At 35.7% G+C, this 19,640-nt stretch overlaps 1 protein-coding gene across 1 annotated transcript in view; it reads left to right on the top strand.

Moving 5' to 3' along the window:
- The window catches only part of LOC129758108 (cytotoxic granule associated RNA binding protein TIA1), a 211,341-nt gene that overhangs the window by 33,922 nt on the left and 157,779 nt on the right, over positions 1 to 19,640 (top strand). Inside the window, exon 3 of the mRNA XM_055755560.1 lies at positions 15,810 to 15,900. Within this exon, the coding sequence (XP_055611535.1) occupies positions 15,810 to 15,900 (91 nt within the window). The remainder of the gene's footprint in view (positions 1 to 15,809; positions 15,901 to 19,640) is intronic.

Raw genomic sequence — 19,640 nt, 5'->3', positions numbered from 1 at the left:
AAAACTATGACTGTGAAGAAGTTAGCATGATAGAAGCTTTCTGAAATATTAACATAGCCAAAAAAAGGTATTTCAGACAGTCGATAAGTGTAAGTCTGGATTTTGCTCAGATATGTATATTCTAATTATGGAGATTTGGCATGAAAAAATCAGGTTTGGCGAACTTGTGCAGGAAAATTTCTGAAATGTTTATTCTAGCAGAAAATCTAATTATTTGATTGGATGATATTGGAATTTCCCAGCCGTTTACCCGGCACTAAGTTCTCACTTGTTTACCAAAATCACCCAACATGAATTGTTAAAGCTTTAAATTGAGAATGCGTCTTTATTTCGTGCAACAGCAAAATAGTGCTGCTATCTACAATTTGAATCTAAAAAAGTAGTTTACTGACAAAAAAAATTAAAGTAAGTTTTTTTCAGATCCAAATTCAATCTGGAATTTTTGTTTTTCACCTTAAGTTAATAATAAAAAAGATTTGATAAAATATTACACCTATAATGCCAATTATGTGAGTACAAGAGAAAAAACTCGTTAAAGCCTTTAAATTTTACTGGAATCCAAGGAGTCGCCTAAAACCCAATCAAGTGATTCCTAAATATAGGCTATTTAGTGCTTGATTATGCTTATGATACATATGCAGCCAGATCTTGTCAGTTTCCCGGTGAGTAGTAAATGTACATTTAGTACTCATTTTAATTCGGCCGGGCCCACTATGCAGTGTTGGACGCAGAGACAACTGGAACCAATGGAGGAAGAAACGTGGACAACAGTACCCTGCGTTTCCATATTTCCATGTTTATAAAGTCTTCGAAATGTTCACGTTGGAAATTTTGAACATCGAGACTAAAATTTAAAGTTGGTGACTGTAGCCATACATCCATGACTAACACGGAATTATAACGAAAAATATAATTTCATATTACTTATAAACTAACCACCGATTCAACTTTAGCAAAAAAAACCTTGATAAACATCTGAAATTTTAAATCTGGCACATGATTAATACAACAATCACATGAACAAACTTTCGGGTTGCGAGGCGAGATATTATTTCAGAATCCCCTTATTTTTTGTACTTATTTAAATAGTTTAGAGTAAAGGGTGTCCACGCCCAAGTAACACAGATTAAACCAACTAGCATTAGGAAATTTTATCATGGTTTAATTATGGCATTTTTTTGTGCAGCTCGTTTTATGGCGGTTTTATTATGGTCATGCAGAATGCTTATAATTTTTTTTGACCATATGTTTTCAGATGGTTTTGAAAACGCTAATAAAACTTTTATTAAACATGCTGTTTTAGTTATTTTGAAAGAGTTGTGAATGCTTTTTTTAAACTATAATAAAACACAAACCTAGAAGTTTGCTCCAAGCTTTCTTTTGCATGTTCTATAATAGCACTCAGTGCATGATTATTAAACCGCCATAAAACTTAGTGACAGTTCTCGATCAAGATGTCAAAACAGGACACGCTCAGATTAGATAGCACATATTTGAATTGGAACTCGAATTTTTACACATTTTTGGTAAGTTATGCGTGTTGGTTTTGAGTTAAAATTAAAAAAATACATCTTTTAAAACTTGAAATCACCGAAAGTGGTATGAATATCTTTACAATATGAGTATTGAGTGAAAGGGCCCAAATAGTAGGAGAAAAAATTGTTGCTTGACGCCATCATTAATTCAAGATGGCGGCTTCCGCTTTTATTTTCAAAGCTGTAAATTACTGAAAATATCGTGAAACCTTCACAATATGGTTATTAGGTGAAAGTAATAAGAGAGTAGAATAAGAGTAGAAGTCAAGTTTCGTTGCCCGTCGCCATCTTAAATCCAAGATGGCGGCTACCACTCAACTTGAAAATACTGTAAATGACTGAAAATCGCATTAAACCTATATTATAAGGGTATAAGTTGAAAGAAGTCAACCGGTAGAAGTTGAATTTCGCTATCTGACGCCATCTTGAAATCCAAGATGGCGGCTTCCGCTAAACTTTAAAATGTAGTAAATGACTTAAAATGACATGAAACCCAGGTGGTAGTGGGTGGAAGGGCTTAACGAGTAGAAGTCGAATATTGCTATCTTACGCCATCTTGAAATCCAAGATGGCAGCTTTCTATAAACTTTAAAAATGCTCTAAATCATTGAATATCGCATGAAACCTCCAAAATATGGATGTTTGTCAATTGGGATAAGCTATAAAAAGTTTATTTTTGCATTCTGACACTATCTTGAAATCCAAGATGGTGGCTTCAGCTGAACTTAAAAATACTGTAAATGAATGAAAATAGCATGAAACTCCCAAATATATTGTATTGGGTGCTAAGGCTAAATGATAGAAGTCAAATATCCGTTTTCGCGTTTCTCTGAAAATCTGTAAGTGACTGAAAATCCCACAAAAACCACCACAATACAGGCCCCGTTCGTTTTTGGCAACATTCGATTTTGGCAACATCGAATTTGGCACATGTGCCTAAATCAGACGGTTAACAGAAACAACATAACCTTATAGTTTTCGCAAGAATAAGATCAATACAATTTAAACATAATAGCAAGATAGGAACAATAGAATTACATAAATGGCAAAAAAAACAAAAACTATAAACAAAACAAGAAAAGTGCTAAATGCATTAGAAACATAATGAAAAAATAATAAAAGTGATTTAAAATGATCTAAATTGTCTTAAAATAGTAGTTTTAATGTAGTATTACGTGAAAAAAGTTGTGTTCAAGCGATTTTCATTGATTAACAGTATTTTAAGTTCAGTGGAAGCTGCCATCTTGGATTTCAAGATGGCGTCGGAAAGAAAAAAAATCGATTTCTAGTTTAGCCCTTTCACCCAATACCCGTATAGTGGTGGTTTAATGCGACTTTTTGTCAGCATTAAGCATTAAAAGTTGAGCGGATGCCGCCATCTTGGATTTCAAGATGGCGTCTGATAGCGAAATTCAACTTCTACTTGTTTAGCCCTTTCACCCGATACACGTTTTGTTGGGGTTTCATGCGATTTCAAGTCATTTACACCATTTTAAAGTTCAGCGGAAGCCGCCATCTTGGATTTCAAGATGGCGTCAGACAACGAAATTTGACTTCAACTCATGATTTATTCCTCGGGTCATTCAAAACCAATCCCTTTTCATTCAAAAAGTCTGTCCTCATTTACTGTACTAATGATTAACAACTCAGAAATGAGGAACTCAACCTTAGCGTGTAATTGGTTGGCTTGCGAGAGAAACGTCAAATCGTAGCTTTTTTTGGGGTCATCATTAAACCATAATAAAACTATGAATTGACTCACGCCATGTTGGTTGCAAAATCGAAGGGCACAAAATGACGCCATGTTGATGGATTCACAATGCAAGCATTGGAAAAATTTTTTTCAGGCCTTTTTCCATCAATTCCATCATGATTGACCATCAGATTTGACGAGGCGCATTTATTTTAAGATACTATTTCATATACATTTTACCTAAAATCTTGACTGGCAGTAGAAAAGAAGCTCAATATATGGTTAAAACATTGTTTTTTTTAAGCTATTAATTTTACCAGATCATATCTGAATAATGCAATCATCATTCATCAACCATTATGGTTGCTGGAAAAAAAAACTCCGAGAACTGACAGAACCGAAAAAAACAAAAATTTCTAACATGTTTTATAATAGCTTTTTAAAAGCTTTGGTGACCGAAATTGATGACCAACAATTATACGTCTTGATGACGTTTCTAGGGTAGGGCCAAATAGCCTGATTTTGGCTTTATTAGAGTCGAGGTGATGTTATAGAATGCGCTTTAGCTTTTTATGAAGATTAATGCGATAGTCCAAACGATATTTTGCTGACCATAATAAAGCTAAAATTGTTACTTGGGCGATGAAATTGCCACACACAAATTTAATTCGCAAAATTCGAGTTTTCATCCGATTGCCATCAAATTTTCAGGGATTGAAAAATAACTATTTAACTTCATCTTACCATTTTACTTGTATTTTATTTACAGTCCATACGCAAATGCCCGCACCTTGGCCTTAACCCCGGCCATAAGATTCTGCACAACCTCGACTGTCTTCACTTCCTTAGGTCGTTTAAGAAGGTGCTGCTTCATAATCGCCCAGTACTTCTCGATGGGGCGAAGCTCCGGAGTGTTGCGAGGGTTGATTATTTTCGGCACGAAATTGACCTTATTGTCCGCATACAACTTGAGCACGTCCTTGGAGTAGTGGCATGAGGCCAAATCCGGCTAGAAGATTGTTGGGACGTTGTGGGCCTTCAGGAGAGGAAACAGCCGCTTCTGGAGGCACTCTTTCATGTACACCTGTCCGTCCATCGTGCCCTGGGTCACGAAAGGTGCATTCCGCTTCCCACACGTGCAGATGGCTTGCCAAACCAGGAATTTATTCGCAAATTTGGACATCTTCTGAGTGCGGACATGCTGAACTTATTGTTGGCCGTGAAAAATAGTTTGCCGGGAATCTGTTTGAAGTCGGCCTTCACATATGTTTCGTCGTCCATGATGCAGCATTCAACTTTCGTCAGCATGTTGAGGTACAGCTCCCTGGTACGAGTTTTGACGGACTTGTTCTGCTTCTCGTCGCGATTAGGGGCATTTTGTACATTGAACGTTCGAAGCCCCGCCTTAGTTTTGGCCTTCTGGACAAAACTTCGGCTTAGGTACAGCTTCTTAACCACAACCCGAACGGAGGCGTTCGGGTTTCGGTTGAAGGCCCCAACTACGCGGTTGTGTTTTTTGATGTTGTACGGAATACTTTTTCCTTCACCTCTGGGCTTCCGATCGTTGGTCAATCGTTCCTCGAACCGCTTAATCACTCACGAACATATAAAACGTGGGAACCTCATCCCACGTGGAATTCGCGATTTCCAACGTTTTAGCGATGGACGATGCGAGAGATTTTTGTTCTCGTGATGAATGCCCAAGATTTTATAACGCACGAGCTGTTCCGCGAGTTTTGATCACAGGACTTTAAAACTTGCAGGATGTAAACAATGCACTATAAACTAAATCCGCCCAAAATTTCATGAAATTCTACTCAGCGGTTAAAAAGTTAGAGTAATTTCATAGTGTGGCAATTCCAACGTGGACACCCTTTAGGTGGCAATAGAAAAAAAACTTACGGCTCTTTATAAATAAATTAACAAGAATATTGAATTTCCTAATTTCGTAGGCACCTGAGAATACTAAGGTAGAAATGGCCGTTTAGCTACATTAGTTCAGTAATAATGAATAAGAAATAACCAACTCATCAATTGTAGAAGTAGGAAGTGTGTTTTCACTTGTAGCGGATCATTCAACGATGTCAACTGCTTGAGATGGATGAAATCAACTAAGAATCGGATCGGGCACAAACCAAAAAACACGCAATGATTTATCACTATGCTTAATTCACTTATTCAAAAAATAAAATTAAAATTTCACAATAATCCCATGAGAAATGTTAATTTTGAATATTTGTACGGAAAATGAACAATACGATTTATGATTTCTTTTACCTTGCACAACTTTGTCTAAGTGGTTACAATTTTGAAACCTAGAACATTCTTTTCAGTTTATTATTTTCACTAAGCTCCTGGGAATATATAAAACACATCGCTTCTATTCTCAACCTAAGGAAGAGTTCAACGAAAAAAAAAAGATCCCACACTTCCAAGCCTAACTGAAGAGGTTTTTCTCGAGGAAAAATATCTGCATTGAGTCGAAGTAAGTTGATGTCAAGTGTAAAAATTCAACAATATATATTTACGAGCCTTCAGAGACTTCACAAATTGAAATCATGCAGAAAAGCAGCAATCCTCAAACCACATTCCGGTGAACATTCGCATAAGAATATAGGAAAAGTTTAGCGCTTCCAGTCACCGAGGGGAGGGGTGGAGCTGCCAGAAGAAATGGCAAAGCGGTCGAAGAGATTAGCTTCAGCTGCCTTCAAACCGTATCGGTCTAAGGCTAAACTGGTGCTGCTGCTGCTCAAAACGAACGAGGGCAGGAACATCAAATGTGTCAGGAGGAGTCAAACCATGTTAGTTGATCAATTTTCCATATTTCTTTTCCTCACCTCGCCTTGCTTGCTGCTGTTTTTGAGAAGAAGCGCTTCTGCCAAGTCACGAATGAAGAAGGAGTTGCGAAAGTTAGATGATGTCGTCCGTGTATAGAGCCTGCTCTACTTAAGCGGAATTTCAATTTCTCAGATTCGATTTCCATTTTTTTTCTTGGCTCTTTGACACTAACAGGAAGCTTTGGCAATAACTTAGATATGTACACATATTCATTATTTTAATCAATATTGCATTTCAGTTTTGAATTATTAATTGTAAAAAAAATAGAAAAGGTGGCTTTTCATTAGATATGTAACGCGCAAACTGGTTCTAAGAAAATCCAGCATACTAATCATTGAACTGGAGTAAAGCAAAAAAAAAAACTTAACGAAACTCGTGGGACATCTTTGCCGAAAAAGCCAAAAAAAAAGACAAACAGAAATGGACGTCTGTACCTACCTAATGGATAAGATAAAATTCTTGATGATGTGTTTCATTGTTCTTTTGAGGAAACGCTGAATTAAAAATGAGCCATTCTGGGACACGGGGACTGGCCATTAAGAATTCTAGACGAATTGCGGGGGCTAAATTATGACAAATGTCCAAATGGATTTATTTGCTCATTTTTTGGTACATTAAAACATACAGGTACATAACACAGGTGTTTTTACAAGGTTTGAAATTCACGAAAAGTCGAGTACCATATCCAAAGCATGTTTGATAAGATGTTTATAAAACAGCAAAAAATTACCAACGGAATTCGTTTCATGGTGCGTGTCTTGTGAGAAGGTGGCCAGACAGGCACCATACAGCACACATGTGAATTTCCTACCGCTGATAGAAGAGCCACCACGACGCAGCACAGTCCAGAGGAGTACGAAAATGTAAGTTAATGTACCGGAAGTAAATATTAACACACAAGCTTGAAATTAAACCTAACCTTTTCGCTTTGCTTGGAAGGACTGGCTGAGCTGACTGGCAAAGACAGAAAAACCCCCGAAACAATTCCAAGTATGTGCAATGTTTCTTACGAACTTACGAACAGCAGCAGCAGTGTTATGTTTTCTGGAATGTGTTTAACTTTTGCTTTTGACTCTGTCAGGTGAGAAATAAGAAAATTGATTCGTTTTTTTTGCATGAAAGAATACCTCTACTCATTTGCTTAGGGATGGTCGGATTACGGCATAACTAAGGCAGATTCTTCAGCTTTGGGTGTCCTATCATTGAGAACAGACATGTAAAATAAAAACTTCACTTGTAAGTGGAACACCAGAATACAGTACAGTTGGGTGGCAGCGAAAATGGCCCCGCGAGTTTAAAAAAACCATCCATATACATTTTCTAGATTGGCCAAAAAAAAAATGGGCTGTGCAAAATTCCAGCTCAAACTGACTTTGTTTTAGGTTGTCTCAAAGGGCTAAAAGTCACGATTTTTTTACCCTTACAAATTACAAAAATGGGGGCCACAGGAAATCGGGAAAATCGAAATTTAAATGCTGATTCCAAATGACTCAAAAGTGTATAAAACGTCAAGATTTGATGCCATTAGTGATTTCTAAAAAAAATTTTGACGAAAATCAACTTTTTGACCGTGTTTCGAAATCCGGTAGATTTCTAGGGCATGTGTAAGAATTGGCTAGTAAAATGAATCACAACTCTCTATTAAACCCATTTCTCTAGAACAGTCTTCCCACTTTTCCCTAAAGCTGGTTTTCTTTTCTTTCGTCTTTTGCTGTTCTTAAAATCTTTTTGAATTGCATTCATAATTCATTTAGTGTGTGTTTAAAAATTTCCATCGACTCGTTTTTGCGATTACTTTCAACTGACCTCTCAACCCACTGGAAATGACCACAATCATTTTTCTTGGGTTATCTCGGCACTATGTTTTGTTTTTTTCAACTGTCCTCCCAGGTCATTTTATTGTTGCGATTAAAAGCTGTACTCTCAACTCACTTAAAATGATCACAAGAATTTATCAGCTTTTACCAGGACTCGTTGTTTATGAAACTCTCCTCTCGATTAGCTTTTTTTAATTTAAAGCTGTCTTATCAGCTGTCTTCTCAATTCGCACATTTTTCACTTTTCGAAGCCATACAGGTTTGGTACTGGGTGACACTGGGGGACGAACGTTTTAACATGGTTGAAGTTTATTTTGTGTATCCTTCGAATGTCGTTTGAATGTTTGTCCATGTCCATCCATTCCGTTTTTTGTCGATTTCTTCTGTTATTCAATGAGTAATTTTTAAATAATTGTGAAACTTGATTGGGCGGAAACTCACGGCGTAACGCTATCTTAAACATTTTACCAACTTGTGAATTAATAGGGGAATATGAGGAGACTTAATACCATTTTCTTCTATTCATCGTATCTTTTTGGAAACATTTAGATGACAAGTTTACGATTCTTTTACAATTTCTAACAACATATTACAACAGCAAGACTATTTATACGCCTTAAATTAGAACGATACGTGACTCGTTTATGAATTGTAAGCTTTTTCGTGCGGAAAAAAGATATTTTCCTTGAAGTAGAAAGACGCTTGATCCTTCAGGGTTGCTCCGGGAAAACCGGGAATACCGGGTTTAACGTCTGTGGTCTTTCACACTATTAAATTAAGAACCACTTTTGATGGAGTTATAACTACGAATCCTCGTTGCAACTTTCGTTCCGGCCAGTATTTTGTTTTTTTCCTTTTCCTACGTCAAATTTTTGCTTAAAGTTTCCTCGGCTAGAAAATAAGTCTTATGTAAAATTTCTGTCAAAAATTCATTTTCAATAATTTTTTTTTGCTTCTAAAACATGGCTTTAGATTTGTTTAAAAATTAAAACTGCACTTAATTAAATATTTTCCTGCTTTCTGAAAATCCCCATTCAAGTTGACAAACTGATTTTAGAGATGTACCGAATAGTGGTATTCGGCGAACGGCCGAATACCGAATATTGACCTTTTCAACTATTCGGCCAAACGAATATTCGGCCGAATATTCGGCCGAATATTCGGTCGAATATTCTGTTGAGTTTTTAATAGAAACTAAAAAGCGACCATTTTCACTTTTCTTCTGTTTCTTCTATCTTAAGACTCCATATGTTTTTTAATCGATTATTTTCAACCAGATGTATAACAACACATCTTCATTAATTAAAGGCCTTTTTGATTTTAAAAAATTCACCAATAATTAAGAGGGGGGACAGTGAAATCTGGGATAAAACATATCAAAACAGGTGTCAAACTATTTGAAATTGCTTATTTGATATTGAATCAGATGAATGTCGAATTTAAGCGAGATGAGTATTCAAAATAGTTGCCAAAAAACACGATGATCTTTAACTTTAAAAAACCATATTTTCTATCAAACAAATTCACACGTACGGGGATGGACGATCTTTTGAAAAGTGTGTAAAAAAGAGCATATCTCAACAGTATCTAGACATTATTCTCAAATATTTAAGAGGAAAAAGAAAGTAAATTACTTAAAATTTAATGTTTTTATCGAATCACAGCAGCAGTGTAAAATCGTTTCTAAGGGTTAAAGAAAAAATGATGATTACATTTGAATTTTACTCTAACATATCGTTTTTGAACGTAAGTCTAAAAGTTTTGAAAGAGAAATTTGAGTATTTATTTGATTTAGCAAATACTCTGATTAAACCAGGGCAAATCTGGAGAATTTTAAATAATATCTGAACTTACCGATCAGATTTGACTTTTCTGGAAGTCTTTATTGATGAACAAGCCTGGATAAATGAAAAAATCTGGAATACACGATAATCAAAGTATGAAGCTATCTACTGTGAAGATACAGCTAAAATCTTTAACTGAAACCATATGTTTTTGTTGATTTTGTAGCTTTTTCAACATTACTTTTGGATATCTTAGAAATTATCCAAAATCAGTTGAAAAATTTGACATGTTTGTTAGTGTATAAAATTGGAAAAATAAGTATTCGGCCTATTCGGCCGAATACTTGGCTCAACTATTCGGTGAGCCGAATATTCGGCTTAACGGTTTTTTGGCGGTATTCGGCGCCGAATATTCGGCCGACCGAATATTCGGTACATCTCTAACTGATTTGATATATTTCTATACAAACTATGTATATTTTTACAACCCTAAAAATTCTAGAAAAACTGAAATTTTCAAAATGGCTCAAAAGAACCCCCGAACCATTAGAATCTAAAGATAAAATTAACCGGGCTTGTTCCAATTGTGGAGCTAAACAGCGAATAGATGCTGTCGTATTTTGCAGCCACCTAATTCAACACTTTTCGGGTGGAACTGAGAAGCGCGAATTAAACTTTAAACAACACTTTCAGTCGTCTTCAAAGATTGGCCGTCTTATTCGTAACTTTATTATAGGCTTGCCAGATGTTTTTCAAAAAAAGCGGGACATTTTGAGAAAAAAGCGGGACATTTTAAAAATTTATTCGAAAAAGGCATGGAATGTATGTACACATACGTAAATATGTTTTTTTCTACTCTCAAAGTGCGGTACTTTTTTACTTGAGTATAAAGTTCTTTTAATCGATAATAGAGGCATAGTTCAGTTGATATTACATCTGCTTTCCAAATCAACGTCTATGCTTTCAAATCCAGGCGAAAACATCGAACAAATTTGAAGCTTTTCAATGCCCTTCCGTTGGAAAAAAGTGCGAATGACACAAAGGCGTTAAAACAACTTTGATTGAAACAACAGTTAAATCAATTTAAAAAAAAATATCAGTATTACAAGCGGTTTTTTTTATTTAAAAAATGTTAAGATATTTTCTTGATTCTTACAATACTTGCGATTGAATGTTATGACAAAACAAATGCTTGAATAAGGCTCTCATTAAGCAACTTAGTTTACATTTGAAACAAGGAAACCAATTTTGTTTTTACACATATTTAATTCATTTGTACAATGGAGATATTCACTGATTTTTTTTTATGAAATTTGCTTAAGCTTGGAATTTCTGGTTTGTAAAAAGAGTTTCATTAAATTTATAGCAAAAATTGTTTTTCACTATAAAAGTCAAATGAATAGGCTTTGTTTCTAGATTGGGAAGATTTCTAAAATATAAAAATCAAATGTACCATCCTTCGATTTAATGCGAAATCAGAGTGTCATTTATAGTATAACCTATCATTAGCATTATCCAAAATGAGAACTTCTTGATAATTTTTCGAAATACTGAAAAACTATAAGTTTCGCCATGCAGCAAATAGTTATTTAGGCAATATGTTACAAAAATTGTTTTTTCCAACACAAGTCATAAATTTATCCAACGAGATTTGCCGAGTCAAATAATTGCTAAAAAATCGAGATTTGCATATAGTTTCCACCAGTTTTAAAAATAGAAACATAGTTTAAGTCATATGGCGTAACACAATATGACACTGTCGCATACTCAAATTGAGCTTGAAATTATTAGGTATTGCATAGAAAAATTTAAAGATAATTTCCAAAGAAATAAGGGATCACACCTTATTTGTTTGATGAGCAGTTTTGTTAAAGCAATATAAATCAAACGTAGGCAAACCTTTTTTTTAAATTGAAAACTTAGTTAAAAAAAGCGGGACATTTCGAGTAAAAAGCGAGACGGCTGCACATTTACCTAAAAAGCGGGACAAGTCCCGCTTTTGCGGGACGGATGGCAACCCTACTTCATTAGAACTAGACTTGCCGCCAGCCCGTGGCATAGAGGATAACCTTCAAGTCTTCTGAGCCAGCGGGCATGAGATCGAATCCCGGTCACGGCACATATAGTACACTTTCTGTGGGTTGGTGGTTTTAGCATTTGTAAGATGCTAGCCATCATATCATCGAAAAATGTACGCTTAGAATTAAGAAAAGGGAGGAATCTCTTCGAGGAAACATCAAGTTTCATTGAGATCCTATATGTGTTTGTGTTCGTTTAGACTTGCAAGTATTGACCTAACTTTTATTGGTTATACAAACGTTTTGACTTAACTTTTATATTGCTAATCGTGCGTGGATCAGCTATGTGAATAGATATTCTGTAAGCAATTCTGTAGAATAGCAATAGCTAGAGAGAAAATTGCTCTTTTTTCGACTGTGTGATCTTCTTATGCTACATAATTTTGGGGTTCATTACTGTGGTTTAAATTTACGTGTTAACAGTTGTTGATTTCGTTGGATTCGTCCCTAAATTTCAAACCGGTTAACAAATTTTGGGAAACAATTGTTAGAAAATTTAATAATTCATTAAATAATATATAATTTACTAGCTGACCCGGTAAACTTCGTTTTACCTTCTAAAGTATAAATCGTAATAAATGTTTAATTTCATCTAAACGTCCTTAACTGCATTGTGCTCGCCAATAGATTCTTATGGAAATCGTAACAAATAAAGTTTAATTTGTATTGGGACCCCCTATCATCAAAAGTGAGATCCTTGAAACTATTATACAAACCATCTCTGACCCAAAAAACCCTCGGATACCAAATTTCACTTCATTCCGACCGACCATTCATACGTGATGTTATTACAAAGAAAACGCCTCCATTTTTATATATAAGATGTGAAGAGATAATTTTGTATGGGGACCCCCCTTTCATAAAAAGTGAGATTCTTGAAAGTATTATACAAACCATCTCTGACCCAAAAAACCCTCGGATACCAAATTTCACTTCATTCCGACCGACCATTCATACGTGATGTTATCACAAAGAAAACGCCTCTATTTTTATATATAAGATAATAAAAATTGAGAAAATCTTCATTTTTAACCCGGAAAAACTTATGAATTTCAAAACGAAAAATCGCTAGAAACCCTGGTTCTTTTTTTTCGAGAAGATATGCCCCCTTATTCTGCGACGCGCGTGAGGTGACAATAGTCGAATCACCCTAGTCACCCGATTCCAGTAGTCGCTTTAGGTGAGAAACGTCTTTTAGAATGAACTTTTTGAGTTCTTATCCTAATCTAGTAGTCAGCTGGGCATGAACCTCTGTCACATCGGCTTCGGGAATAAGGTGACAAGACTCACGTGACTCCGACTCGACTCGACTATCGTCACCTCACGCGCGGTGCAGAATAAGGGGGATGGTCCGATATTCAATTAACCTATAACTTTGTCAAAAATCAATCAAAATTTATAGATTTATGTTAAGCTTGCCAGATTGCCCGGTTTATCCGGGTTTGCCCGGATATTTGATGCAAAATTTCGAGAAAGTCCGGTCCGGCCCGGTTGCCCGGATATCGTGAAAAAAGTCCGGGTATTGCCCGGATTTTTTCACAATTTTCACAAAGTAACCAAAAAAAAATCAAAGTTTTTGAGTAAGTTTCAGCAAAATTGATTAACGGTATGGAAATTTTCAACGGTTGTTTCAAATAATTTCGCTGATTTACTTTTATAAACCTTTAAATATTTAAGTGTTCCAAAAAGTTCATGGAAGTCTGCAATTACATTAATAAAATATTTATTTCATTTTTTTTTGCATTTTTTCTTTACTTTTTATATAATAACACCTAAATTTCGCCCGGTTTTTGCCCGGTTTTTGGATTTGAAAAATTGAAATCCATGCCCGAATTTTGCCAGGTTTTTTTGAAAAAATGCCCGGAATTGCTAGGCCCAGATGGGAGTGGAAAAAAATCTGGCAACCTTAATTTATGTCCATTGACTATTTTTTGGCCATATGTCTTTTCATAACATCCAATAGGATCCAAAAGATTTGTCTATAATCCTGGAGTCTGAAGCGTAATAACAAAAATTTCAATTTGGTATAAAAAATCAATCTTTTAAGTTGACTGAAAAAGGATAATTTATTGAATAAATATCAGTAATATCGTGATAATACAATACGATCACAATACGTTTTTTTTAAATTATTTCTTTTAACGCTGTAAGATTCAATATAACTGAAAGGGTACATTAAAAAAAATCAATTGAGGCCCTCAGGATCAGGGGGGTGCAAGTCCAAAATCATCAATTATGTATACCTAACGATTCCTTATGTTTCAATGTACAACTCGATTTTTTTATAATTTTTTTGAACTCTTTTTCGATTGAAATGAAATATATGAAAAATCTAGCATCTTCACAACTTTGAAGCGCGTTTTCTCGAAATTATCATAAAGGCACTTGCACCCCTCTGATCCCAAGCGCCTCAATAACAAGTTTATCAAAAGCACATAATTTTGCAAGTCGATCAAGTAGGCCTCATGTTTCCTGTTCAAGGAAAAAAAAAATCAAAAGCTGTAAAAGCTCTTTGCATGATTATGTTAGTAGGCCTTGAATGAATTAGTAGAATATGAATTCTTCGTTCCGTGTTTCATTCACTCGATGTTTAAAATTTTCAAAACGTTCAAGTTTATTTTGATAAATGAGTGAGAAAGAGTCTAAAAGTGTTACTAGCGGATGGTTTTAAGAAACTACAGCACAGGCAATCCAGAAATTGCTGAAATAATTCCATTTTGATATTTTTCTTCGACTAACGTAAACACAAACGCTTAAGATCCAGAATCCACGGGAAAGTACCTAATGTAAAATTTCTTGTAAGCTAAGCTAAGCTAAACTTTCATCACCAATTACAATCACCAGAGCTAAGCGCTCCCATTGAAGAATGCCCCTAGAAAATGTTCAAATGTTGAAAGTTTGATTAATTTGCAACCGCTTTCCCAACCGGCGAGGGGAATGTGTATTTATTAGGAAAAGTAATAAACGGGGCCAGAAATTTCCGCTCAAATATATTGGAGTCGACAACGACGACGCATTAACGTTACTTTGAAACGCAAAACTTTATCCCGGTAATCTTTTTTAATAACCTTCGTAAATTTGGTTTTATTTGTTCGTTGTTTTGTCGGTTTCACAAATGTACAGCGCGCCGCTCTGTGATATTTTCCTTCTGCCAAATTCGAGCGCACTCGGATGTGTAAGCTAAAAATTAGCTTCTTCGTTATCGTAATATACTGCAGGGATTACAGTGGGAAACATCTCATACAACACTGTGCCCACACTTTTCCGTTTTGGTATGTTTAGAAAATCGTACTATGTTAGGCCAGATGAAGATTCACATAATCTTTCTAATGTTTGTTACTGTTTCTAGAGAGCATGGCGAATGTTTTTTTGCTTCCCAAACATACATACATACCATCAAAGGCAATGCAGTAGAGGGTGTTGTTTTACAGTCGACAGAATCTCACGGGAGTTTATTTTCATTTCAAAGTGCTTAATTCCTGACACTTAATTCTGGGCACAACACACAAATGGATAATACCTTGAAGTAATTGCACCAGCAACGTGGTAACGGGACACGGAGCAATGCGAAAAGTGAATGTCTACAGTACGAAACAAGGGGATTTATCGAGGGAAAATGGCGCATTTAATTTTAATGAGCAATATGAAAAAGGATTTCGTCAAAACATTTTCCGAAAATCTCTTTGATAAATTAATCATCGCAACCTTTTATCCTTGTTAGCTAGCAGCAGGATGAAAAAAAAATAAGTTCTAGAAAGGTCTAGTAATTATGTCTCTACTACATGTTGACGACAGACGAGGTAGAGATGAAATGATAGCGAAACGAATAAGTGGAACTTTTATATTTTAAACTGGCGTGATTTTAAAATTTAAACTCTAATTTCGAAACGTCCTGAGCCAAGTGTCTCTATCGAAAATGTGTGAATGCGAATCCTTAGAAAATACTTTTTTGTGATGAAATTCTTAACTTTTTTAACAATTTTTTTGATGCGTACCTGTATCACTTTCAACAGTAATCCAATTGACGTAGAATAACCAAACATAAATATTTCGAATACTTGCAGGAAAAACAATCATCAACGAGAGTTAAAACGATAGGAACGCAAACTCGAAGCGATGGTGGAATCCCAGTGGTGCCCAGTGTTGACCCGAGTGGTAAGTATTCCTTCTAAAAAAAAAAAAACAAATATCAAAAAAATCGAAGGAAAAAACACGTGTGTTATTTTTCCATCCATTACCCGTCGACAACCCACGATTTCACCTAACGGCTAGAGCAAAGTTGTTCACATCAAACAGAATTTACAGACACTTCGGATGAGAGTGTTTGGAATTTATGGAAAAGGAGCTACTCTGCTGCTATTTGCTGATCTCGACTCTCTAGGAAGCGAGCGAGGAAAAAGTGCTTCCCAAATTCCCTCATGCTTTTAAATATTCTGTTTAAACATAGTCAGTGCCAAGAGAAAGTATACGAATCAAATAGCGATGTACCTACTCCGGTCCTGTCCCTGTAGAGTGGTGGACGGGAAGAGAAAAGTTTCCTTACTCCCCACCTCTATCAGCACATTGATAAATACAGGTGCTTGTTTTGAACCCAGATGGATAGGTTTTCAATAATGTAACGAATCAACGAGTTGAAGAGTTGACCTCTTTCAAGCCGTTTTCTAGTTGAGCAATGGCAAACAACGTTTAGTTTATTGTCTCATTTCGATTAACAGACAATAGTATGAATTATCGGGCGAAATCTGTGTGTTTTGATGAAATTTGAAAAGCCCACTTGGCATTCCTATCAATCTTGAGAACTCTTAAAGAAAACACTTCAAATTATTCTTCCCTCAGCATCCGGGAGAAAAATCCTTTTGGGTAAATATTTGAATATCTTTTCAACGCTATTAGCATCTTCAACAGATTAGAATACAAGTGCAAGTTTTCTGTTATCTGCAGCAAATGAGGTAATGAAGATCGTTTGATTGAAGAAGACATTAATCGATTTTGACGATGATTTGACAAAATACACAATTGAACTATTGTTGTTTATTATTGGGAACTTTTTTGGTCTATTAACCAAAACTATTGAATTTATTGAACGTGGTATACAGGAAAACATAGTGTAAAAAAAAATTCTAACCTACATATATCTAAATCAACTTTTTCGTGGAACGAACCCCTAAAAAAATAAGTCGACACTCTTTCGAAAAAACACATTTGTGGTAACTGTTTTCTAACGTAGGTTCTTCCAGAAGTGGAAAAAAACTCGACGAGCTAACGAAATTACATCTGGCAAGGCCTGTATCTACACCAGAAGTAGGACGAATACAAGTCTGGTGACAGCCGACCAAACAGCGTATTTTGAAGCATTAAATTTTCACGCTGACCATCGCATATGCCGTAGTTGGATACCTTCGTAACGTAACGTTATCAAACACCCTTTCATCTACACAGTGAGCTCGTGCACTGGTTCGTTGGTTGGTGTCTAGTTTTATCCTCTTTACAGTTGCCTCTTTCCGGTGCTTTTTTTTCTTGTATTTTGGTTCATTTCCACATTTGGTGGCATCAGGCAAGCTTTCATAGATATGTACGCGCGTCCAGGAAGCCGGGAAAAGTCGAAGCCGCTCTCCATAAAAAGCACAATAAATTTTCATTATTTTGCCACTCAACCAATATAAACATAACCATCTGATCTCTAGCTTCTAGCTCAAGCTCCAGCTCAGGAGGAGCAATACGTATGTAGCTCTGGAGCCGAATGCGGTGTGAATGGCATAAAAAACGCACTCACACATGATGTCCCTGCCTGTCTGCCTGCCTGCAAGTCTTAGGCTGGCCTCGTCCTGCGTCCTATGTCTTACAATAAATATTTATGGAATAAAAAAACATGATACCGAGCTATTGCGGAAGCTGAAAGCCAGAGCAGAACTTGAGAGCAGCATTGCATCTCGTTTCCGATTACGCATCCGTCTTAATGATTGAGGGGCTATTTCTTGCATAATTGATAAAGTGACGAACGTATGACTTCCAACCAACTCGAAATCGAAATCTGGACACAGGAGCAGCCGTGACAAATTATGGAAACCTTAAGAGAAGGAAACTCGCACCTCATACAATACTTAAATAATAAGAGATAGACAAATGCTGTCTTCAGCAAAAATGCTCATAAAACCATGCGCTTTAATAATCTTGATTCAAATATTTGGACGTTTCATTTTTGCATGATTTACACATAGAAACTTTTTCCAGTGAACGGATAGAGCCAAACTACAAAGTTGTAGCCATCGGTTTTGAGGCATGACGTTTCGTAAGCGAGTTATGATTATTTGAATATTAAAATACTAGGGGGTGTCGAAAAAAACAGTATTCTGGTAAATGAATTCATACAATAAAAATGTCTTCGAAGCATTTGTATGAAATAAAAGTTCGCACATTTAGTACTTGGCAGTACTTGGCAACTTCCTGTGACCACCGGAAGTGCTCCCTCAAAAAAATCCGTAATTAGGCTGTTCGGGTCTATATGACCCGAGAGTTTGCGTAAGTTCCCCTGGCCGCAAATATTGACCGATTTCGATGAATTTTAAATCATTGTATAGATAATTTATTCTAGTTTCTCAATATTGAAAAATAAAGTCGAAATATTTTACGAAATCACCAGTAGCTAAGTCCGAATGAAAAATGTCCCGAAAAAGAGCTCTTTTTAGAATGCCTATAACTTGAGACAGGTTCCAAACATTGCGCTGATTTTATAATATTTGGATTTATAGACACGAAAGCCGTTAAAACGGTAAAGTGTCTCTAATCTTAATAATAATAATAATAATAATAATAATAATATTTGGAATTGTCAAGAATAAATCTATCCATAGATGTATAAATTATTGGTGGTCCAAAGGAAGTTTTGGCCGCTACCCCGGAACTTCCGGTAGAAAAAATTCTTACTTCAAAAAAGTCACCCAATTTTGGCTTTGCATTGCTGTATCTCGGTTACCAATGGACCGATTCTCTAAATTCAAATTTTAGTTTTTTTTCGTTAACTTTATTATCAATTTCCTAGAACATAGTTGGTTCCTCAAAAATCTCAGTTGTTCAGTATATGGTAATGAAACTTACATCTTTTTTGTCATTTTTCAAACTCCCCCTCGTGTCGGTGGGTTTACGCGATTTTGTTAGCGTGATTTCTCTAAAATTTGAACTCAAATTGGTCACTTTTTATATACCTAGAGATTCATTAGAATCTCCTCTTTCGATGGACATACTTTTTGTGTGGTGTTTTGAAAATTAGTAGCAACGTTTTCCGAATTTACTGAAAGCTGCCAGATTTCAACCAGTTTGGTCCACGTTTTCAACGGTTGGTGTACAAATCTCGCACCCCTCACGTAGCCGCTGGAGAAACAAATCCTTTAGCTCTCTTTTTGTCGCTCACCAAATCTACCACCCAACTCAGCAGCAGGAGGAACTGCCGTCTCGCCGCGTGGTTTGTTGATTGATTGTGCTGATGCTGATGCCTCTTTGTGTAGTAAATGTTTTGAATTTAAAATAGAGAAAGATTATTTTTCCAAATTGAAATAAGCTTCTTGAATCTTTTTAGATATTTAATCATTAGAATTCTTCAGTGATACATTTTTTTTAATGTTATCATGATTCTTTTCTTTTATTTCAAGCAATGTCTACTGCAGGAGTCACAAAATCTATGATTCAAGTAACAAATATTCTGAAATTTTAATCAGAAACTTTAATCAGAAATCGGAATTTGAATCGGAATCCGAAATTAGAATCTGAAATTTGAAATTGAATCTGAATCTGAAATCGAAATCTGAATCTGAAATCTGAATCTGAAATCTGAATTTGAAATCTGAATCTGAAATCTGAATTTGAAATCTGAATCTGAAATCTGAATTTAAATCTGAAAT

The sequence above is a fragment of the Uranotaenia lowii genome, chromosome 3 (genome assembly GCF_029784155.1).
Source record: "Uranotaenia lowii strain MFRU-FL chromosome 3, ASM2978415v1, whole genome shotgun sequence".
In the NCBI taxonomy this organism is placed as follows: domain Eukaryota; kingdom Metazoa; phylum Arthropoda; class Insecta; order Diptera; family Culicidae; genus Uranotaenia; species Uranotaenia lowii.
Note: the sequence above shows the minus strand (reverse complement) of the source record. Positions and strands in the feature narration are given on the sequence as shown.